Here is a 25670-nt window from a genome sequence, read left to right on the forward strand (position 1 = left end):
CAGAGGCAGGAGGGAAAAGAAAACCATGTAAAAGAATATAAAGATTCAGGTGGAAACTTTATTAGATCATCATATAAAAATATATAAATACAGTGAAATCTTTACAGTGATTTGCTGTTAGATACATTTACAGTATGTATCTCATCAGTAATCAGACTCTTGATTTTCTCAAACTTAAACTTGTAAAAACTTATTTAAAAAGTTTATATTTAAGGTTAACAAAGGTTATATTGATAAATTAATCTCATTCTCCCAATATAATCAAAGCCAGGGGTGCCCAAACCCTGTCCTAGAGGGCCTGTGTCCTGCAGAGTCTAGCTCCAACTTGCCCCAACAGACCTGCCTGGAAGTTTCTAGTATGCCTAGTAAGACCTTGATTAGTGATTCTATCTTATTTTGCTGGATCTGTCTGCTGCTTTGATACGATGAACCACCAGATTCTCCTGTCAACCCTATTGGAAAATGGTATCTCAGGAATCGCATGCCAGTGGTTTGAGTCTTACCTCTCAGATAGGTCCTTCAAGGTATCTTGGAGAGGTGAGGTGTCCAAGTTGCAACATCTAGCTACTGGGGTGCCTCAGGGCTCAGTTCTTGGACCACTTCTCTTCTCTGTTAACATGACATCATTAGGTTCTGTCATTCAGAAACATGGCTTTTCATATCACTGCTATGCTGATGGCACTCAACTCTACCTCTCATTCCATCCTAATGATCCGACGATAGCTGCTCGCATCTCAGCATGTCTAACAAACATTTCTTGTTGGATGACGGACAATCACCTTCAACTCAACTTAGCTAAGACAGAACTGCTTGTGGTTTCAACAAACCCATCACTTTATCAAAATTTCACCATCCATTTAGGCTCATCAACCATAACTCCTTCAAAAACAGCTAGAAACCTTGTAGTTGTGATTGATGATAAGCTGAATTTCTCAGACCACATTGCTAAAACTGACCGGTCCTGCAGATTTGCTTTATACAACATTAAGAAGATCAGGCCCTTTCTTTCAGAACATGCAACACAACTCCTTGTTCAAGCTCTTGTTCTGTCCAGGCTGGACTATTGCAATGCTCTGTTGGCAGGTCTTCCAGCCACTTCTATCGAACCTCTACAATTAATCCAAAATGCCGCTGCAAGATTAATCTTTAATGACCCGAAAAGAACGCATGTCACACCTCTGTTCATCAATTTGCACTGGCTACCAGTAGCTGCTCGCATTAAATTCAAGGCATTAATGTTTGCCTAAAAAACTACCACTGGCTCTGCACCCCTTTACCTAAATTCATTACTTCAGAGTTATGTGCACTCTAGAAGCTTGCATTCTGCAAATGAATGGCGTATTAATGTGCCATCTCAAAGAGGCACAAAATCACTTTCACTGACTATTTCATTAACTGTTCCCTCCTGGTGGAATGACCTGACCTGAGTCTTTAGCCATCTTCAAGAAACGACTAAAAACACATCTGTTCCATCTTTATTTGATCCTCTAACTCTAGCACTTTCTATTCTATTTTAATTCTACTTTATCTATTTGTCTTCTTTTAAAAAAACAACAACAACAAAAAAAAACTAACTTTCTGTTTTTTTCTGTTCTATCTAATTGCTTTTCTTTGTGTGTGTGTGTGTGTGCGCGCTTATGAGAGTGTATTATATATATGACTAAGTGTAAATGTAGTTGGTTCAGGTGTGTTTAATTAGGGTTGGAGCTAAACTCTTCAGGAAAGTGGCCTTCTAGTTTAGACACCCCTGATCAAAGTTGTCCATATTGCACAATAAATTAGCATTGTTTGCAGTGTGTATTGAGTGTTACAGCATCTACAATATAGTCATTATTTAGTAAATCCAACATGATTCCAAATTGCTCATTTTCTGGACTCTGTTTCATGGGCCATTACCTATAAAACAAGACAGTGAAAGACAACACACATAAAAGTCTTCAGTCTCTGGTGATTGTGTGACTGTGACGTCTCTGTAGCAGCTCCTTATTCACCAGCAGCTGATCCTGAGGAAACTGTACTGACGTCTGAATACCGAGAGTCCTACAATAAAACACACAGACATTCACATACGAGTATGAGACATTACTGCTGTCAACTCACATCAGCACATACAGCTCAGAAAAAAACACATTATATTCATATTATAGCCAGAGATATGAATGAACAACTGATCATAGATTAATAACAGCAAATGATCAACAGCTCTCTCTTTATCATTAACACACAGAAACACTGGAAGAGATGAAAATATTCATATATTCATAGATCAGTCGCATTACAGAATTAAACAGTTTAAAGTACAGAGACTAAAGTGGAGCTGAATTGTTATTTTATATTCTCCAATTACACACATGAGATCTTTTATTATACTTTGGTCAATTTAGAAGCTTTAAGCAAAAATACACTCACAATAGTATAATGTCTCCAGTTTATAATCTGGATCATCCTTCAGTTCAGAGAGTGACTTCACTCCTGATTTTCCTAGTTTATTGTCAGACAGATCCAGTTCTCTCAGGTGTGAGGGGTTTGATCTCAGAGCTGAAGCCAGAGCAGCACAACCTTCATCTGTGACACCACAATTACTCAACCTGTAAAGAACAATGACACAATAAGAATCATATTTCAAGTTTGTGTAGTTTGTTATTGACTCTAGTTTCAGAGCAGGAGAGGAGTTATAATGACAAGCATTGACACAGACTGCTGCTGACAGGAGTAAATTAATAAACACCTCTGTTTTAAATATTCTGAGGGTCGATAATGTTTGAAGCTGAAGTGCCTTTTTTATTATAGATTTTTGGTGTTTGTTGTTTTATTTTTATTTTTATTATTTATTTTGTGATTTCTTTTTTTCTTGATTATTTTTTGTTTTTTTTTATTTAAGTCACTTTGAATTACCATTGTGTATGAAATGTGCTATATAAATAAACTTGCCTTGCCTTGCCTAAAGTTATTGTAACCTTCATTCATTCATATCACTGTAGTAGTTTGTTAACTAAACATTTTCACACTCTTGTCTGTTGAACACTAAACCTCTGCAATTTTTATACTCTGCAGTAAACCACAGAGGCTTTGAATCACTATGTTACACACTAATGTTCATCTGAAAGATCAGTACTAAACAAACAAGCAGAAGCAGCTGAAGCTCCAGTAAATTTTTATTGGGCAAAAAAACTGGAGCTTCAGGTCATGTGATGTGATGGAGATTAATGAACTTTATCTCCAGTCATCAGAGTCATTTGTGCTGTGATTTAGTGTGTTTATTGAACATTTATTTTAAAAGCTGATTTTAGTCTTGAAATTTACATCAAAGGACACATCTTAATGTTGATGAAGACATGGTATTGTGGATATTATATTGATGATGTTTCTCCAGTTTATAGTGTTTATAGTCAGGTTCATCAGGTAGAGGATTTAGTGGATTTACTACTTTATTCCCAGTCAGATTTAGTTTTCTCAGGTGTGAGAGGTTTGACCTCAGAGCTGAAGCCAGAGCAGCACAACCTTCATCTGTGATGCCACAATTACACAACCTATAGAGAAAAAATGACACACCCTTCACTCTCTCAGATCAGATCAGTTTAGCAGTGAATTCATTATTATAGAGAAAGTCACAGTGCACAAAACATCATTATAAAACATCTAAAATCTCATTCAAGCAGTATAAATATAACATGCCAATTGTCTGTATTTTTTTATGTACAAAAAAATGTCTTGTGCAAAATCCGTTTTAAATGAATGACACTATTGCCTACTGTGTTATTTAGATCTGTACTCATATATGAGGCAGCGATTTGTGTGTGATTTTACACAATTAAAACAATGTTGTAAAAAAGAGCAGAGAGTTTTTGCAGGATTTTAAAGCTCAAATTTAAGACTTTTTAAGATCTGAACAAATAAAATTAATACCATATAAGCAGGGAAGGGCATTATCTATGGTAGCATTGATCTATAAAATTTAAGTTTAAATTTTTAAATGTAAGTTAAATGTAAAAGTTGCAAAACTATTGATCATGGCCTTCACATTTCAGCCGTGGCGGGGGGGATTGGGGGTGGTGACCAGAGCATGTGAGCGAAGCAGAGCGGTAATATTTCTTGCGGAGAGTGCCTTTCTGAAAATTCCACTCCGGTCGCACAATACGTTCAGTGTCGCTCACTCAACCCAGAGTGCCCCATGATGATTTGCAAGTTTGAGAATCTTTGACATAGGCTAAGCAATAGCTGAGCAAGTGTTTTCCGCTGCTGGATTACTGTACCGTGCATACCGCATGAGCCTGAAGCCTGACACTTTGTCCAAGCTAATGTTTTCTAAAAGTAAATTCTAAAATGCTGTAAAGATTGAGAGACGTTTTAATCGATTGCATTTCCCCGTGTTTTTTGTCTATTTTATCTTTAGAAAGTGTTTCTTTTATTAACGCCAGTAAATGATAATGCCAGTTTGTTTTTATAGGACTGTTTTGAATGTTCTTAATGCACAACAATGGCAGCTATGTTCACGAAAATAAAGTAATAAAAAATCAAATATGCCTTTTAAGTTAATGCATTTTAGGCACTCTTGCTTCGTTAATTTTAATCAATTTAAATAATAATAAAAAAAAAGAAGTATAGTCTGTAATGTCACAGAATGTCTGACTGAAACATAATTATCTGCCTACTTTATTTTTTTAAAGAGGTTTATTATAAACAAAACAATTAGACCTATTAGAGACATTTTTATGTCAGAGCGGGATCTGAGCGGGAGTTGGTTTAGCGGTGAGCATGAGCATAACATGAGTGGAGCATTTGCTTGGTCCGTGACTTTTTTTTTGGAAATGAAAGGGATTTCTATGTTTTATTCATTCAATAGCCTACGCACATAAACGTAGCGCAATATATAACAATAATCTTCATTCCCAAATGAATCAACTTTTTGAATATATTGACTGAATGAATGATTCAATTAGAAAGACAGTGAATTACCACCACCTATTTAAATAATTTAATTCTATATTCAGAACTTATTTTAAAACATTCATCACATAAAATTGTTAATGCCACCTCTGAGACACATTAAACAGTCTGTAAATATTCCTAAATGCCACTTTTGTGCTCTCCTGTGCCACTGTAGTGCAAACACACACACACACACACACACACACACACACACATACATATATATATATATATATATATATATATATATATATATATATACTATATATATTTATTTTTTTTATATATATTTTTTTTTTTTTTTTTATTTAATTTAATTGGTAACTTTTGCTTCCTGATTGTGTCTTATTATACTAATTAAAAGTATCGTTATAATAAAAACATATGGTTTAGAGGAAACATAAAATAATTTTAATGTTATAGATCAGGGATCTCCAACCTTATTTCATTCGGGGGCTACTTTTTAAAAATGAAAGCGGCTGAGAGCTACCAATGTTATACAGTACTTAAATCTCTTAAATAATGTATCAATCCAAACAGTTATACACAGCTTTGTTAAAATATGCTGGAAATATTAAAAAAGTACTGATACACACACTGAAATTATTTTACCAAGTTTTATGACAAAAGCAAACAAATAAAATTAGCAGCACAATGCACTTTTTATTTACCTAAACAGTGAAATAAAACATTTTAAAAAAATTATGGCCAGATTTTAAAATAACAAAAAATATTCATAACATATTATCTACTGACATGTACTACATGTTCAAATACAGTTTTGACCATTTTTAAAAATAAAATGATAACATATCAGCCTTTAAATCTTTTTTTTTTTTTTTTTTTTTTTAATAAAAGGATGACTCAGAATTATAAATACAATTTGATTTGCTCCATAAACAGTTCTACATAAGCTAATGTGCATTCTAAAAATCTCAACACTTCTGATAACAAGGTAGGCTATTTTCCATCGACCGGTTAAGATTTACAACAAAAATCTGGTCTAATTTTGCATTGGTCTGAACAAAAATATGGCAGATTGAATGAATTTGTAAATCCACAGTTTGACAGCAGAGGGCGCTTATGAACTACAGAACAGAGCTGTTTCCACGGTAACCTCTGTAAACAAAGCCTTTATTACCCATTACACAGAAGCTTCAACTTTTCTGAAGACATTCGGTTTCCTATCATGCAGTCAGTAATTTTTTCACACAAACAAAACTACATGTTGCGTCTGCGTGAGACTCTTAATAACTTTGATTAAACCTGAACTGTATGGACTAGTTGCATATCTCCACCATCTTGGATTTCCAGTCTAGCGAGTGTGTGCATAGATACTTCCGGCTGTGTTAAACACCAGTGTAGAGAACTGGAGAAATTCAAATATTATCTTCTATATATGTTTACAAGATTTATAATATCACTTAAAATGCAAATTACATATACACCGCTATTATTACTATACTATAAATGTTAACTGAGTGCATTTTAAACTTACGTGTGTTTGGGTCCGGTGAATGAATGAAATGCATACTGTTCACAAAATGAAAGTTGAACATGGTGTGTACACACAGCTACACAATGTCTTTTTCCCTTATCAATTATGTAAATGTACGAAAATGTTTGTATTACATTATTTTTTTAATGAAATATTTACCTTGTGTTGTGAGACATGGGCTGCATCAGTTTGTTCCATCATCATTTTCACAACATATTTTAATATTTTACTCAGTTAACTTTGCATCAAAACAAATTTTAAATAAAAAAGGGCTGTAAAAGGGCTGACAAATTCAAAGATTTGTTTTATAATACATGACAGAATAAAGAAATAGTAAATATGTTAATTAGTTGATTATTGGTAATTATTTATGTGATATGTTTTTAGAAAATTATTTATTAATAAGATCTTTGGTAATGCAAACACTGATGTTTTAATTAATGCCAACCTACCATAATTACATTGTTAAATTGTACAGTTAGTTATAAATTGTTATCAAATGAAGTTAATAAAACATATGCAGAAATCTCTGAGCGTCTTGAAAGGATTGTTTGAGAGTCGCAAACCTTATTGGCCCCTGTTATAGATTACAAAGTTTTTTTTTATTTAAAAAAATCTGAAATGTCATCTAACAGTTACCCCAACTTAGAGTTCCTCCAGTGAATTTTGGCCATTTCCACCACTGACACTAACCATAGTCTAACCACGGTATTTTTTAGTAAAACTATGGTTATACAAATGGTAGTCAATATGCTAAAAAAAATAATAATAATAATACTAATAAAAATAAACAAATAAATAAAACATGGTTACTACACTTTTACTATAGTAAAACCATGGATAACTATCAATTATTCATGTAAACAACTATTAATTAAATATATTTTACTATCTTAGTTGTTTACATTTTTATAATTCATTATCTTCTAGTTGATTCACCAGTTCACATTTACAACTCTGCATGTTTGCAGCGTTAAAAACATGAGTTGATTTTCACATTAGTCCGATCAAAAACAGCAGCTCTAGCAGCAGGAGGTGCTTTTGAAGCGGCAGAAAAAGTGTGGTTTCTCCAGTAACGGCAGAACACAAAGCAGTGCAGCAGCGAACTTTCAAATGTGCAGCGCTCATGTTTATTGAATAAATTCATAGCCTTTTGAAATTTAATCGTCACATTCAGCCATATTAATTCTTGTGCTGAGCTTAAGTCTGTTTAAAGTCAAGAGACTGAAATGTTGATTTTGTGTGAAAGTGTGTATTTCAGTGTGACTCTCAGTCCTGCAGTTTCATGTTACTGAGGAGCAGCTCATGTGTTCAAACAATTACAGCTCAATCAGCTGAGCTCACAGCAGCAGAAAGAGACTTCAAACATACTTTAAATTGTGTTTCATGTGTGAGAGTCAAATATGATCTTACCACAGTATCTCCAGTTTACAGTGAGGATCCTCCAGTACAGCAGACAACAGTGTGACTCCAGAATCTCCTACTTTATTCCCAGACAGACTCAGTTGTCTCAAGTGGGAGGGGTTTGATCTCAGAGCTGAAGTCAGAGCACCACAACCTTCATCTGTGATGCCACAATCACTCAACCTGTAGAGAACAATGACACAATTTAATGACAATTAAAAAAATAAAAAAATAAATAAAAATCATATACAAGCTTATGGGTAATTTCAATTATACCTGATGTGGTTGTAGCTTGAAATTATTTTAAATATATAATTTTTTCTTTTCTTTTATTTATTTATTTATTTAATTTTTTTATTATTATTTTTTTTGTGATAAACACACTCCTTTCCGTAGATTTCGGGTGAGTGAAAGAAAAAATAATCCTTGGTTCAACAAATCCATCTCAAACTTTATTTAGCAAGGAAATGTGGCTTGGTCCACAGCAAACAAAACAAATAGCGATAATGACTGGCCTCATTATTGTCACACCAGATTGACTTTTAGACTGTTTTCTTCCCTCATGTGTTCCTTGACCTAGTGTCTGATTATGTCATTATGTTCAGGTGTGTCTTGTTAATTATCTTCGTTTGCCTGTGTATTTAAGTTCCTGTCTGTTCAGTTAGTGTTTGTCAGGTCTTAAATGTCTTTATACAGTACGTGTGTTTCCAGGCTTTCTTGTGTGGATTACCTTATGAGGAAATCAAAATGGAAAATTCTTATTTTTTAATGGAATACTGTAGTGTTTATTATAAATAATTTATCTGTGCATTGCATTGTTTTTTTTAAAATTCATGTGCCCTCGTAATCTTTAATCAAAACCGCTAACCTCCCCTTCCCCTCAAAACGACTCATCTTCTCTTCCAGTCACGAGCTATGGCGCGAGGGAGGAGCTAGTGACGTGAGGGTAAATGCTGGGATAAACAACAGGGAGAAAAACTGAAGCTGATGCTTCACTTTATAGAAATCAATGCATTGACCAGTGCTGATGCAAGCCATGGGGGAGTACACTAACCTTAAAAATTGAAAGGATATTAGGATATTACCACAACATTACTCTTAGGACATCGTAAACCTTTTTTTTTTTTTTTTTTTTTTTTTTTTTATGAATATGACTTCACCTGATGGAGGACGCGCTCAGTCATTCAGGCAGTCTCTCTCTCTCGTGCGCGCTGTTAGATATGTTTTGTGCTGTTGAGCGTCCTTGTCGTCATCTTCTTCATTAAAAAAAAAAAATATTCATGCTAACGTGTCGGCGGTGAATCCAGTCAAGAGAAATCCCCCCACAACTAACTGAAAACTGGCATTCAGATTCAAAGGATCCAATCAATTCTCGAGGGACGAAATCAAGTCCCGCCCTCTCATTTCAGATGCTGTTTCACTTGGATAGACATCAACATTAGAGGAAAAAAGACAATCGCTACTTCCGTTTCATGTCGACTTTAAAGACTGTTAAAGGGTTAGTTCACACAAAAATTAAAATTAGCCTGTTTTACTCACCCTCTAGCCATCCTAGGTGTATATGACTTTCTTCTTTCAGACGAATCCAATCGGAGTAATATTTTAAAATCCAAAGCTCCATCATTGTAGTGGGCGGGTGTTTCTATTTAACAGTCCAAAACACGTTAAATAAAGCGTGTGCATCCATAATACAACATGCCTCACACTGCTCCAGGGCATGAATAAAGGCCACCTCTAGAAAATCCATGCGTTTTTGTAAGAAAAATATCCATATTTTAAACGTAATAAACACTTTTCTCTCACTTCTACTGACTGTCATATGCGTATGCATCCCCCGTGCCTCTGAGATATGCTAGTCTCCCAAGTTTAAGGAAGCAAAATTTCCTTACTTTAGCAAAGGAAAACCAGTCTCCTCTTGTCTTATATCAAAATCCTCCTACATTTTTCTTTACAAATACTCGTTTTGTGCTTCTAATTCATGACCGGTGTTTGGTTTTGTTCACTCTCCGCGTTCGTCACTAATCACGCAACACAGATGTCCTATGTCATCCACCGGAACTGCTTCCATATATGACAGATAGCGGAAGTGATAGAAAAGTGTTTATTCCATTTGAAATATGGATATTTTTCTGACAAAAACGCATGAATTCACTACAGGAGGCCTTCATTCACCCCCTGGAGCCATGTGAGGCATGTTTTATTATGGATGCGCGTGCTTTATTTAACGTGTTTTGGACTGTTAAACAGAAACACCTGCCCACTGCAATGATAGAGCTTAGAAGAGCCAGGACAATTTTTGTATACAACTCCGATTAGATTTGTCTGAAAGAAGAAAGTCATATACACCTAGAATGGCTTGAGGGTGAGTAAAATACAGGCTAATTTTCATTTTTGGGTGAATTAACCCTTTAACCTTCATCTTCATCTTTGTGCATGTATTTCTACACAGTAGCGTGACAGAAGATCCAATCATCAAAAGTGTAAATACGTGGCATTTTTTTTTTGTTCGTTTTTACTCCATTTTGTTTTTATAATTATGGATTCCTCCTCTGTCCTCCTTCTACTGCTGGAGCAGGATGATTGCTCCCTTGAGGGACAACACTAGAGACTTTGTTGATATTTCCAACTGAACCTACTACCCGGATAGCTACCTCTGCTCTTTCTTCATCTCGGGACTGAACAACGTTGCTTCTTTTTTGGGTTTGACTAGGGACTTTATTGCAATTTTGTCCAGGGAAGGTCCTCCAGGAAGCTTCGCCACATTTGTGGAGTGGGTTCAGATCCAGTTTCACCTTTAGTTCACCCAACTGGCATCCCCCTGTGTGGAGTGTATGCCTAAGCCCACCGTGGACGGACAGCCAGAGCCTCATATCACATCCGACCAGGTGCAAGAGCCGGCAACAGTGCATGTGATGGTGAATGTAGCAGTGGAGAGTGAGGGCGAGGAGGAAAGCCCCGCCTCCTGCACCACCGCTGAGGGTGAGCTGCCGCTGGACTTAAAAGAAAAGGATTTATATGTGGACATACCTCTTCTCCCGTCTTCATTTTAACTATCTGCCTGTCCTGTGACGACCACAGAGGTCATTCCACTGTCTGCCACGCTTCCAGTGTTGGGAGTAGCGATCTGGTGTGTGTGGGCAGCACACACCATCCCAGAATCCACTGTCGGTCATGGTTTCCCACCCAGCCTCCCTTTTCTGCATCCTATCATCACTCCTTCCTCATCTCCACCACTGCTGCTTCCTATCAGCCCTTCAGCCCACCATCAGTGGTGTGGTTTCGACATGGGTCAGCCAGTCTCCATCGGCGTCGTGGCTGGAGCGCCTGGTCTCCGCCTCCAGCCTCTGAGTCCTGGACTCCGCCTCGGCTCCTCCCTCCCTGGCTCCTCCCTCCGTCTTTGCCGCCCTGGTCGTCTTCCTGCCAGCCCTTCGCCATATCCTGTTACCATCCCAACTCCACTCCTTTGTCCTCCTCCTAAGTCCCCCTCCGTCCCACTTTTTGTTTCTGCTGTGCGAGGTTGCACCTTCTAGGAGGGGCCAAGCATTCGAATAATGCATCTCATAATCTTAATAATGCATCTTAATAATGCATCTCATCATCCTAATAGTTTCCCACATTCTCTATTGTTGATTGACAATGTTTTTTTGTTTTGCCCTGAAATGCAACACAATTCTTCAGATGGAAGATGCTTGTTTTATCGCTTTCCTACTGTTGCGGAGACTCTAGGTTCGTAAGGTACACTCATATTACGTTTATTCCATGTAAGCACCACATTTTCCGGCTTAGTCACGGTGAAAGTGAAACTTTAACGATGCATACCCTTACCAAAAAGTAATATACTTCAAGTTTATTTTATTAAGTATACTTTATTAAGTAAGTATACTTTATTAAGTAAAGTTCAAGTATATTTTTAAGTATACTTTATGTAGCAAGTATACAAATATCAGTGTTCTAGTAGTATACTTGTCTACTGTTTCAATACTCCTTGGGACTAAATTGGCCCACTTTCTAGTATATAAAAGTATACTTTTAAGTAAAATTTAAATGTTTACGACCACATGAAGCTATTAGAAAGCATATGAGGATTTCCTAGAAGCAATGATAAAATAACATTTTGTGTACCCACCCTAACAAAGCTGAAATTTGGTACTTTATTCACTATATAGATAAGTAAATAAATAAGTTTAATCTTACCATATCCAAAAACTCGCTCACTCTGCTGTTATTTAATAGATTAAATGCACTAGAATTGTATTAAATAGTACGTGGAGACACCTTTTTAATTAAAATATTCATATTAATCAAGGATTTATTGACTTTTAATGCACCTTATTTCGAAATGTACAGAAATACATGCTTTTATATGTCATTTAGTTATGATTATTTCATTTATACACAATACTGTTTATTATTAATGTCTCATTTCAGTTTTAGTTTGGCTCTAGTCTTGTATTTATTCCAGTTTATATAAAAAGGTTCATGTAGTGTGGATTAAAATTCATTTACAGAGTAAATCCTTTTCACTGAACACGTTAAAAATGAGTTTGAAAAAGTTGTGGGCAGCAAGGATGGTGGTGACATTAAAGGCGATTGACCGTAGTGCTGTAGTTCCTTTATAGCCTCAGTTTAGTTTTTATGTTCTTGCGCTTTTATTTAAGCTTCATCAAAGTTATATTATTTTGTGAAGATTTTCTTGATGGACAAAACGTGTAAGTTTCATGAACTATGACTGAACACAGAGCTTTTTTTTTTTTGTGATAATACAAAGGCCTATGGAAAAATCCTATAGGCATTTTGTTGAGGGAACCAGTGTCATGCTAACAGCCTATCTGCCTACAAAGTGACGTCATAGTTCCCCCACTCTATTGCATTTACCACATTGTGCTTTAGCGTAATATCGCTGTGTTCATTATTTACATTACAAAATTGCATGATTATTTTCAAGCATCACAGAATATTACATTAATGTGGATGTTGATATAATGCTGTAATTGTTGTTAATTCCTGGACTTTATTATTATTATTGTCCGCCACACCATTACACCACCAACAACAGCCTGAACTGTTGAGACAAGGCAGGATGGATCCATGCTTCCATGTTCTTTACACCAAATTCTGACCCTACCATCTGAATGTCGCAGCAGAAATCAAGACTCATCAGACCAGGCAACGTTTTTTTCCAATCTTCTATTGTCCAATTTTGGTGAGCCTGTGCGAATTGTAGCCTCTATTTCCTGTTCTTAGCTGACAGGAGCGGCACCCGGTGTGGTCTTCTGCTGTGTAGCCCCTTCTGCTCCAGGGTTCGATGTTTTCTGCATACCTTGGTTGTAATGAGTGGTTAATTGAGTTACTGTTGCCTTTCTAACATCTCTAACCAGTCTGCCCATTCTCCTCTGACCTCTGACATCAACAAGTAATTTTTGTCCACACAGCTGCCACTCACTGGATATTTTCTCTTTTTCGGACCATTCTCTGTAAACCCTAGAGATGGTTGTACATGAAAATCCCAGTAGATCAGCAGTTTTTGAAATACTCAAACCAGCCCGTCTGGCACCAACAACCATTCCATGTTCAAAGTCCCTTAAATCCCCTTTCTTCCCCATTAAGATGCTTGGTTTGAACTTCAGCAAATCGTCTTCACCACATCTAGATGCCATAATGCATTGGGTTGCCACCATGTGATTGGCTGATTAGCAATTTGTGTTACCAAGCAATTGAACAGGTGTACCTAATAAAGTGGCCGGTGAGTGTGTATATATATATATATATTTATATGTTTTTATTAATAAAGTGTTTTGGATCCGGCAATTATTCATTTACAAATTAAGCACTGGTTTAGTATGGGCTCCAATTACAGTAGCCACCTGCAGAAGGCTAGTCTCAGCCTCAGACGTCACGCCCACGGATTGTTGGCTAAACGTCTGATGCATATGGCACACAAAAGTGTAAACACTTCAGGAGTGTCGAAGTCGTCATTGGATTGGTTGATTTCTACAGGATTTCCGCGAGACTTGTGTGTCGCTTTCTTTAGCGTTCCGCCTGGAAACAAAGATACCGTGGCGCCAAACCCCCTCACGAAAGAAGAAAGCCTAGTGTTTACAACTGTGACGACGAGTGCTTATCAGGATCAACTAAATGCTGGATTTTCAAAAGTATGTGAAATATTTAAAGTTTGTGGCATAGAATCTTTATAATATGTATGAGAGTTTTACACACCGATCTGTTATTGTGGCGACATTTCTTCGCCTCGAAAGGTGACGATGAACGAAATGCACTGTGATTGGTTGTTTGACATATCGGTCAAACGGCCTCATGGGCGGGCCTTGGCCAATGAAAGCTGCCATAGATTCCAGACCTTCAATCTGGCTACGTGAGTCTAGCAGAAGGCAGACTCCAAGAAAGGTGGCAAGAAACAAAAAGAGAGAGAGAGAGAAGAAGAGAGTGACTAATGGGAATTCACCTCCCCCGACAATTAAAATTGACACATCAGAGGGGTCACTATGAAAAAGACTGACTTCATGCAGGAAATGGGGAAACTTTCACTTGAGACTTTTAATGAAAGCAAAGCAAAGAGAACACTGGGAGATGTAAAAATGTAAAAGGATCGATCAAAAGCCACACTGAGAAGAGGCAGAGAAGCAACAAAGCCCATATATTCCTCTTCATATCATGGGGACTTTGAGGTCCTTTGAGTGCCATCACAGGCTGACGACCCAGTGCAACAACCAAAAACTTCAACAGACTGATGATCTACCAGAAGGACTTCTATCCTTTCTTTTGTGAATAATTCTGTTACACAGAAAAAAAAAGATAGACAAAAGAGGGATCTAAGAAAAAAACATGACTATATAACAGCACTAATGGTCACTCCATCTTATTTAAAGGTAGTTTTCTAGGGTTAGGCTTTCTTTTTTGAATAAGTTTTATAGGGTTAGGATGGTTAAAAACTATGAAATCATAAATGCTGTCATCAATGGGGTAATGAGATGGAAATGTTATTGGCCATGAATCCAAGAATTATCCAGAGATCTTTAGCGCATGAGTAAAAACACTAAAGAAACTGACAATATTTAAATTACACAAATGCATTTGTGAAAACAAAAGAGCTGTTATCTAAATTTTAATAATATCTCAGTTTTAATAAGTGGGCTCACAGGGCAAATTATGACCAATAAAATAATGACAATGGATGGATTTGGATTATTGTTGTGGCAGAAAGAAAGAAAGAAAAAAAAAATGTGCCACACTTGCACAGCGTATAACATAGACAGGCAGATCAAACAAGCTTACTCTGTTTACCTCACATCTAACTTTCTTTTCAGCGTATCAGAATGGAATTGATTTTTATCAAAAACATAAATGTTGGCTTGTTCAATTAATTCTAACCAGAAAGATTCCACAACAATATACAACAATGTAAATTGTTCCTCTTTATAACAAAGAAGGAAATCACATATGTTTTTGAATACAGCAATGCATGCTTGCAAATTATATTACTAATGTTTTATGCTTACGTAGAAATAATTATATCACCAGATCATCAAATGGGACTCAATTGGAAGTACCTGGGGTACATTCAGAGCAAAGAAAATCAGCTTTCTTTTACTATTCTTCTTGGTTGTAGAATGAATTTCAAGCTATTACTCCACTAAAAACAATTCCTTCTTTGAATACTTTTTTATTTTTCAAAAATATATTGCGGTGTGTAATGAATTAACTGTGTTGCTGTTTTAATTAATTTGGTGATTTATTATTACTGTTTTTGCTTTGGCTGTATATAATTTTGCCTTGTGTGTTGTACTCCCTCGTGCTAGGAGTTTGATTGTACTCCCCTCTTGTTCCTAAAGGTCCTTCATGAGTACATCACTGTATGCAAACAATTGGCCCGCCAAGCTTGGTGTGATAGCAGTTTTGAGTTGATAGGCTTGGCAGTACTCCTCTCACTTCAGAGGTCGTCTTGAGTACATTGTTCCCTAATGTGTTGAGCATGATTACACTCCCTTCATTTTATGACAGTAGTTGTGCTGAGTGCTTGCTAGCAAGAGCTCTGGTCTGCACATGGCTTGTGCTGCGTGGCTTGTGCTTCTCTAAATTTAGAGAGTTGTCATGCTGAGCACTCTGCTGCCTAGAGCTCTGTGCTGCAGTTATGTCACGTTGCTAGGCTCTCTGTGAGCCTTCCTGATCTGCTGCTGTTAATGTTGAGCCTGGCAGTTCTTCCCTCACTTAGAAGGTTGCTATGTTGAGTACATTGCACCCTAGAGCACTCTCTCTCCCCAGAGCTCTCTTCTGTGGCTGTATTAGGTTGTTAGGCTCTTGTAGGCCTCCATGATAAGCTGCCCTTCAGGTTGAGTTGGCAGTACTCCCCTCACTTTGAGGGTCTTCATACTGGGTACACCACTCCCTAAGGGTGGGGGCATGCTGAGTGCTCTGTTCTGCAGGTTGTTGGGCTCTTGAGCCTCCCTGAAAAGATGCCCTTCAGGTCCAGCTTGGCAGTACTCACATCACTTTAGAGGGTCGTTATTCTGAGTAAGTGCTCCCTAGAGCTCTGTTTTGAACATACAGTATATTGAGGTTGGAGGATACTCCTGCCATTCTAGAGGCACTTAAGGTCGAACTTGGCAGTGCTCCTCTCACTTCAAAAGGTCATCTGTGAGTATGCTGCTCCCTAAGGCGTTGAGCATATGGGTACTCCCCTTGCTTAGAGGTTCGTTATGCTGACTTGGGCTGTGACGATAAATCAACGCAGAATCGATTTGTGGATCTATTCTGAGGTCTTCTGGATGCAACATGATTCTCTCTGGAATTGTTTCTGAGCTTAGATTTTAACAGCAGATGGCGCACTAATCTAATTTTCATCCGCATACTCAAACGCTCATGAAGAAGAGCGCTGAAGCGTTGTGCGTTCGGTTGAGTCAGTAATTTCACCTCGGCTCAGAACACTTATTTTAGGTTCAAGTGTGTGTAAGGATTTGGAAACAAGCAGAGTAGTGCTGTTTCTAAAGCATGCAGTGCCCTCTGCTGTTCAAAACTAAGCTCAGAATCGACTCGAGAAAGAATCGCGATGCATTCGGAAAATCTCAGAATCGATGCTGAATCATTTCTCGACTCACAATACATTGATTTCTTTTCCCAGCCCTAATGTTAATAACTTGCTCCCTAGAGCTCTGTTCTGCATGTTGGTTGAGCATGCTTAGTACTCCTCTCGCTTTAGAGAATCATGATGCAGAGTACTCCGCTGCTTAAAAGCATTAAAAAAGTACAAGTACTCCAAAAAAAATAAATAAAGGAGATTCTTATTTCACCGTGTTGAACCATCTTCTCAATGCAAAGTGAAAAGACTTAAACTGCATAAAATGTGTTGTCAGACAGACATGGTTAAAGTGAGAAACAGAAAAAAACACAATTATAAAAGTAAATTAGTGCAAAAACAACAATTAAAATGCAGCAAAATGGAACACAAAAAATGTACAGCCTTTAAAGCAGGGATCTCCAACCCTGCTCCTGGAGAGCTACTGTCCTACAGATTTCAGCTCCAACCCCAATCAAACACACCTGAAGCAGCTTATCAAGGTGTTAAGGGCTACTTTATAATTACAGACAGGTGTGTTGGAGGAGGGTAGGAACTGAAGTTTGCAGGATGGTAGGCTCTCCAGGAGCAGTGTTGGAGATCCCTGCTTTAAAGGGATACACCATCCTTTGTGATGCAGAGGCTAGAGAATTAAAACATACAACATTAACTCTGTGAAAGGCCACTTTTTGTGTTGTCTGTTCAGAACCCCTGTCTGTAACAATAATGAATCCTTTAATTGTTAATTTGGTGCATTTAGATTTTTTTTCTCAGCAAATAGTAATATATAATTATTTGCGACTAATTAAATTAATTAAAGAGCAAAGCATGTAATTATTTCACTGACAGTTCAAACTGTTACTCAATTGTTACAACCCTATGGTTGTTGTGCTTTCACTTTTGTGTTAGGGCTTTCTGTGTCTCTGCTCTGCCTAAGAAAAGTCATCTGATTGGCTCCTACAGGCTGATTGTTGCTTTCTCCTGATTGGTCTACATAACTTAAAAAGTCACAACATCACTTCCTCAGTGGCCATCTTTGCCATTTTGTGATCTGAGCAGTTTGTTTGTATAATGAGAGAGCGAGTCCGTGATCCCAGGATGACATAATTAAGTAACTATACACATAATACTGAATTGAGTTTTAAAGGGGTCATATGATGCTTTTTTAAAGATCATTATTTTGTGTATTTGGTGAAACAGAATATGTTTACATGCTTTAATGCTTTAATATATATATATATATATATATATATATATATATATATATATATATATTTCACAAATACTGTACATTATTGTAGGTCCTCTATGCCCCGCCTCTCTCAAATGCGTCATTTTCTATAAAGTCCTTACTTCTGACCAGTGCAGTCTGCTATGATTGGCCAACTGATCCAGTGCATTGTGATTGGCCGAGCTCCGCAAGCACTTGTCAGAAATGTAACACCCCTTTCCATAACCCCGAGCTTCATTTTTCAAAATAAATGTAAACACCATTAATAATATCCTTAGTTTTACCATCAGTTCAAGTCCGAAAGGGGAACAGAGTCACGTGACAGACACAGTGATGAAGCTCATATGTGTTTGCAGTACACAAGCCATGGACGGTTAAGACAGCTGACTCCACTCTGTGTCCCCGTCTATCTCTCTCTCTCTCACACACACACACACACACACACACACGCACGCACAGACACACACAACATGCAAAAGTACGCATTTGAACAGTCAATAGCAAATACTTTAATAACAAAACATACAGTAGCTGATTCAGAAGCACCAGATTGTCATAGCAAAGTCAGAATGACCTCCTCTTCTAGGTTCATGAAACGGTCGCCCATAAAATGCGTTGCTGTTCTGTTGTAAGTAATCTTAAAGAGTCCTAAATGCATCTACTTTTGGAAAGCCAAATAAAGTGTTTTTTTTTCTCCTAGATACACACAACATCTCCCTGACATGGCTGCTTCAACAATAACAGCGGTTACTGAAACCACTCCTTCTTTCTTTGCGTGAACATTTGGGCAGCATTACGCAAATATTTCCACATTTGCAATCTGGGTTATAAGAAGCGACGGGAACACTTTTTGTAATTGAAGAAAACAAAAATAATGACTTTATTCAATAATTCCTTTGTCAACGGACTCCTCTGTCTCCTCTGGATGACACAGAAGAGCATACACAGCATAGGGTGATAATGAGAGACAGATCAATGTAATGAGTCCTTGCAAGTTTAAATAAAATCAACATTTAAATAGACATTGATGTTCCAAAGAGCACAAAAAATACAAACCATCACAAAAATGTTTTAAACAAAACAATCTGCTACAAGCTAATTTTTTCTTTATTTGCTATAAATGGAAGAGTGTAGAAACATAACACATCGTACACCTCAACAAAATATAAAATAAATAAGAACGGCAGACAGTTAGGTCAAAGTGGGCGAAGATAAAAATCCTGGTCATTATTTTATCTTTGTTAAGGACCCTTTTCACAAGACTGTGATAACGCATTTCAACGGTCATCAGCATCTTAAATCCTCCAAAGTTTTTACGTTTTTAATTTTATTTTTTTAAATGTATGTACATTTATAACACTATACTTTGTACAATATTACCTTTGCATCAAATTACAAAAAACGAATTAACATTAATGCGAGGGTGTTTCTAATACTGTGTCTATGGGAGTGACAGTAAATTTGACATTGTTCTCTCTTCTGACTTTATCAGTCTCTCTCTCTCTCTCTTTTGTGAAAGTCATGAAAACATTATCATGGAGTTTTTCTTTTGCTATTTGAGTGCTCCCTTGCTATCATATGACCATGACTTTCACAAAAAAAAAAAAAAAAAGAGAGAGACTGATAAAGTCAGAAGAGAGAACAATGTCAAATTTTGTATATATATATATATATATATATATATATATATATATATATATATTATATATACACAGTACAGGTCAAAAGTTTGGAAACATCACTATTTTTAATGTTTTTGAAAGAAGTTTCTTCTGCTCATCAAGCCTGCATTTATTTGATCAAAAATACAGAAAAAAAAATGAATATTGTGATATATTGTTACAATTTAAAATACTTGTTTTTAAATTTATTATACTTTATCATTTATTTCTGTGATGCAAAGCTGAATTTTTAGGATCATTATCACATGATCCTTTAGAAATCATTCTAATATGATGATTCATTATCAAAGTTGGAAACAGTTCTGCTGCTTAATATTTTTTCAGAACATGATACTTTTTTAGGATACTTTGATGAATAAAAAGTAAAAAAAAAAAAAAGAAGAAGAAGCTATGTTTTTCAAATATATTAAAAATATAAATATTTTGTAATAATAGTATACACTACTGGTCAGTAATTTGGGGTCAGTAATTTTTAGTTTCTTTCTTGATGAATAAAAAAAAATCAATACTTTTATTCAGCAAGGATGTGTTAAATTGATGAAAAGTGATAGTAAAGAAAATATATTATTAGAATATATATTATTAGAATTTTTTTTTTATTTTGAATAAATGCAGTTCTTTTTAACCTTTTATTCATCAAATATATTAGACAGCAGAACTGTTTCCAACACTCATAATAAATCAGAATATTAGAATGATTTCTAAATGATCATGTGATAGACTGGATGTTACATGTGACACTGAAGGCTGGAGTAATGAGTAATTTGCATTACAGGAATAAATTATTTTTTTTAAAGTATATTCAAATAGAAAACTATTATTTTAAGTTGTAATAATATTTCACAATATTACTGTTTTTTCTGTATTTTTGATCAAATAAATGCAGGCTTGATGAGCAGAAGAGACTTCTTTCAAAAACATTAAAAATAGTAATGTTTTTGACAGTATTAGATGCAAAATCAATCAGACACGAAAGACAACTAAGTCTAATAATCAGGCGCTGTTGTATAGTGTGTAGTGTGTGCGCACTTCATGTGTAATGTTAGGCTATATGTGCTCAGAAAAAACGCATGTCAGAACAGCACGTGAATTAAATGTTTAAGCAGATGCAAATAATGTACTTTTGTGATTGCGCATAAGTGTAGTGTCCAGTGAGTGTAACTCTACTGCTAAATTAACATTTGATGTAAAGTATGTCGCATTGTACAGTATATTACGGTGGATACACCAGAATTGCATCTGATAGAATGTGTGCTGTAGCACAATACTATGATATTTCTTCAAAAGCAGATTGTGGAGACATTTTAATCGTCCACGATCAAAAATTGTCATATCGCATACCCATAACTACCAAGTATAATCAATCTCTCACACACATAAACAAGCACAACAAAATCACTTCACACTATTAAGCAGCTTTTGTTATGAGCATGCAAAACTGTATTGCACATGTGCTAAAGTGGTAAATGTATTCATCGCACAGACAGTTTTTTTCGTAGCACATTCGACATATATGCCCTGCCCCTGTCTAAGTGTATGCTGCTCCCTAAGGCAGTGAACATAAGAGTGCTCCCCTCGTTTTAGAGTGTTGTTAAGTTGAGTATCTTGCTCCCTTGAGTTCTGTTCTGCACACTGGATTGAGTACACTTAGTACTCCTCTCACTTTAGAGAGTTGTCATGCAGAGTACTTCACTCACTAGAGCTCTGTGCTACAGTAAAGTCAGGTTGTTAGGCCCTCTGTGAACCTCCCTGATGATCTGCCCTTATGGTCAAGCTTGCCAGTGATCCCCCTTGCTTCAGAGGGTGGTTTCTGAGCACGCCACTCCCTAAGGTGGTAAGCATAAGAGTACTCCCCTTGCTTAAGAGGGTTGTTATCTGAGTACTAGCTTCCAAGAGCTCTATCATGTTCATAGGTTGAGCATGTTCAGCACTCCTCTCGCTTTAGGGGGTCATCATGCTGAGTACTCAACTCCCTTGAGCTCTTCCCAGCAACAATAAGAGGTGGTACAGACCTTTTTGTCTCCCTCTGAGCTGACTTTTATGAGCCTTGATTTTAGTCAAACGTTGGCCTCTTTGACTTTCTCTGCCAGGCTCTAATTGAGCTGGCTGTGTGGAAGGCCCATCAGAATTGATTGGTCTTGCTGGAGGTGTTCCACATTGCAACCACTAGAGTATGCAGTGTCTCATTCCCTCCCAGGGAACCACTGTTACATGCATAAACTGAGACGTTATTCACTCCGGTCTCAGAGCAGGAGAGGAGTGACGCCTCAGGTTAAATTTGTATGACATCTATAAGCACAATGAGACCATGGGATTTCAGAACAAGTGGGAAAAAAAGAAGAGGAAAATAAACTCTTACACAGAGATGGGCAGGTGAAATTAGCATTAAACAAACTAGCAGAAGCAACTGAAGCTCCAGTAAATGTTTGGTGGGTCAAAGACAGGAGCAGCAGGTCATGTCATGTGATGGAGATGAAGGAAATGAACTTCATCTTCAGTCATCAGAGTCTTTTGTGATTAATTTGAGTGTGTTTACCTAACATTTATTTTAGAAGCTGATTATAGTTGTACAAATGACCTTAAAGGACATGCCTTTCTGAGGACAAATACTATCAGAAAGATGATCTTACCACAGTCTCTCCAGTTTACAGTGAAGATTTTGTAGTACATCAGAGAACAGATTTACTGAATCTCCTAGTTTATTCCCAGTCAGATCCAGTTCTCTCAGGTGTGAGGGGTTTGATCTCAGAGCTGAAGCCAGAGCAGCACAACCTTCATCTGTGACGCCACAATTACTCAACCTGTGGAGAACAATGACATACTCTTCACTATCTCAGATCAGATCAGTTTATTCATTAGTAAAGAGAGTACAAAATTAAAGCACACATCAATATTTTGATAGATCATTGGACTGAGATCTAAAATGTCACAGAGCACCAAACATGATCATAAAACATCTTCTCATTTAAGAAAGATAAGTAATATTTCTTTATTGCAGTGTATGTAATTTTATTCAAAATGTGCCTTATATAGCCATTTATGCAAATCCGTTTTATTGATAACACTATTCACTACATAGCTGAGTTTTATACTGTTATTTTGATCTGTAATAATATGTATGTAGTGATGTGTGTGTGTACAGGTTTATTCTCTATCACCAAGGACCAATGCCAAGAGTGAGAAGGCTGTATTGACGAAATGGATTGTGTGCTTGCTACCCAGTCATACTGTAAGTACAACATTGGTATTTTAACTATAAAAATGGATTATCAGCAGATAAAGAATGTAGTGACTTTATGCACTTTGCATCAGTGGATCTTCTATTAATATAGTAAGGATCCCTTCCCAGCATACTAACTAACAGTGACTGAATTTTCCCCCTTTTTTTATTCTTTGAAACTGGTTATTGTGTGGAGTGTGGTATTATTGTGTATGTGTGTGCATGTGTGAGGGGAAAAAGTAGTTTTTTTGTGTGTGTGTCCAATTGAAGTAGAGATAATAGCAGTGTATTCTTTATCTTCCTCAGTTGTGCCGTCATTAAGGCCCCATTTACACTGCATGGTTCAAGTGACCCAATTCCGATTTTGTCCTCTCATGTGGCACAGATCGGATATGACCAGTGAATGTGTAAGCAGGAAAAAACTGCATGGATTCCGATTTTCTCAAATTGGATTCAGGCCTCATTCATATGTGGTAATAAATCGGATATGAATCGGATACGTGCATTTGCGTGTGCCATGTAAGCAGACAAATCGGATATTCCCCAGTAAATGCGAGTCGTACGTCATTAAAAAAGTGACGTCAACTCAGGTGGACACCACCAACTGAGATCACATGACTTATTATGGGCGCGATGGAGGACGAAGGATACACACAGTGGAGCAATGCGGAAGTTTCATGTCTTTTAAGTCCTCTTTTTTCTCCGCCGTACGAGACAAATATTTTGCTGATTTTTTTGTTGACTTTTCAAAATATTGTGGAAAGCAAAACACTGTTTAATTTTATTTGCATCTGCATCCATTGTATTTCATGCTGTTTTACTTCCTTTTCCGGGTCAGAACGTCTACGTTTGGTAGTTTCAGCAGTGTATAGTGTAAATGCAAAAATTGGATACGGGTCACTTTTAAAAGATGATGTAAGCGGGTCGTCAAAAAAATCGGATATAGTCAGAAAATCAAATTTGGGCATCAAGACCTGCAGTGTAAATGCAGCCTAAATCTGTGGAGAGCCACATTGCATTGGGACTATAAATGAACTGCTTAACGTTGAAAAACACGCCACTACAGAACCTTTTGTGGATTGGGCTCCTTTTTATGGACTTTTCCCCTTTTCTACTGTGCTTTTTTTATTCAAGTTTTTATTTTTATATATATATTGTAATAAAGTGTGACTGTGAGTTGATCTACTTCTTGAGTGTCTGAGCTATTGATGTCCATCCTTCAAGTGGAACAATTTAGTGAACTTGAAATTGCAATGGGTCCATCTGAGTTTCTTGGGTCTCTGCTGGCTAATTGCTACCTCCTCGTAGTGCCAGTATTTTTAATTTTTGTAGTTTATTATTTATCACTAGCAATTTTTACATCTGGGTCCATTCTTTGTACCTTGCTTAATACATCTGAAATGATTTGAAAGATTCCAGATCTAGTAATCGTGATGACTGATCTCTGGCTAATTTGATTCTTCAAACAAATTTGAGGATTTGATTAAAATATCTGGATTAAATTGTCTAAGATTAGTGTGCGTTCTTGTGTTCCCCAAAAAGGGCAGATGTATCGATACTCGAGATCACAATCAGCACTGCAGTGATTGGCTTTTTTACATGATTCCCAATTATTTATATCCATAATTTCTAATATTTGTACAGACTTTACAGTTTTATTTCATTGTTGTGATTAGCAATTCATTTAATTTTATCTTTGAAGCAGATTTTTTTACGTAACAGTGTTAATTAAAGTTTCTTAAGGGTCAAGATCATCTGGTCAAGGTTATCTGCATTTCCTGCGATCCATCAAGCCACTCCCATAATAGCTGTCATCACTCAAATTTATGCACTGCTCAGATTAACTGTAAAGCGTGTGTGTAAGACTCCAATAATTATAAAGTAATTCTTTTTTTTACTATTATTATTGTAAAGTACTCTTTTAATAAAGTAGCAGTGGCTGGGACAGATTTTAAGCATCAGTTCTGCTTACAAAGATGCAATCTAATACTGTTTACATGAGATAAGCTGCTCCCGAGTATGTTTCAGCTTAAGGACCTGTTTCTATGACAGCAACTCCAGGATGAGCTTCAAAGAACCTGGTATCCAGAGGAGAGGCTTATGGTCACACCTGGGAGGTCAAAAAAAGGCTTCCCATACCCTTGATGTGAACTGTGGTCCACGTTCTGAGACAATATCTTCCATTCCATATTATCTGAAGATGTGATTAAACGTGAGTTCAGCAGTCTCCATTGCAGTAGGAAGTCCCCTGAGAGGAAGCAGACGACAGGATTTGGGAAAATCGATCAACAAATTACTAGAATGCATGTGTTACCATCAGAAGCAGGAAGGTCTGTGATGAAATCCACTCCTAGGTGTGACCATGGGCGGTTGGGAATGGGCAGAGGAAAAAGTTTGCAAGATGGTAAATGGCGAGGGGTTTTTGAAGTAGCACAGTCTGGACAACCTTGAACTAACCTTCTCACATCCCTGGCCATGTTGGGCCACCAGAAGCAGTCTTTTAGCAGCGAGAGGGTGTTATTGGCCCCTGGGTGACCAGTGCCCAGAGAAGAATTAGCTGAGAGAATCAAGGGAGTGCACTGTGCTTTGGTGACATACTGTAATCTCGGTGGACAGCCTGGTGGTGGAGGCATTGGAGG

The 25670-nt window shown here is 36.9% G+C and overlaps 1 protein-coding gene across 1 annotated transcript in view; it reads right to left on the reverse strand.

Annotated features, from left to right (window-relative positions):
- Nucleotides 1–1597: 1597 nt before the first annotated feature.
- LOC109112160 (NACHT, LRR and PYD domains-containing protein 12-like) overlaps nucleotides 1598–25670 on the reverse strand; it is a 56198-nt gene continuing 32125 nt past the window's right edge. Inside the window, exons 8-13 of the mRNA XM_042754571.1 lie at nucleotides 22442–22612; nucleotides 7841–8014; nucleotides 3425–3530; nucleotides 3024–3032; nucleotides 2410–2647; nucleotides 1598–2040 (exon numbers count right to left, since the gene is read on the reverse strand). Coding sequence (XP_042610505.1) covers nucleotides 2039–2040; nucleotides 2410–2647; nucleotides 3024–3032; nucleotides 3425–3530; nucleotides 7841–8014; nucleotides 22442–22612 — 700 coding nt within the window. The 3' untranslated portion in view covers nucleotides 1598–2038. The remainder of the gene's footprint in view (nucleotides 2041–2409; nucleotides 2648–3023; nucleotides 3033–3424; nucleotides 3531–7840; nucleotides 8015–22441; nucleotides 22613–25670) is intronic.

This window comes from Cyprinus carpio, unplaced genomic scaffold (genome assembly GCF_018340385.1).
Source record: "Cyprinus carpio isolate SPL01 unplaced genomic scaffold, ASM1834038v1 S000006546, whole genome shotgun sequence".
NCBI lineage: Eukaryota > Metazoa > Chordata > Actinopteri > Cypriniformes > Cyprinidae > Cyprinus > Cyprinus carpio.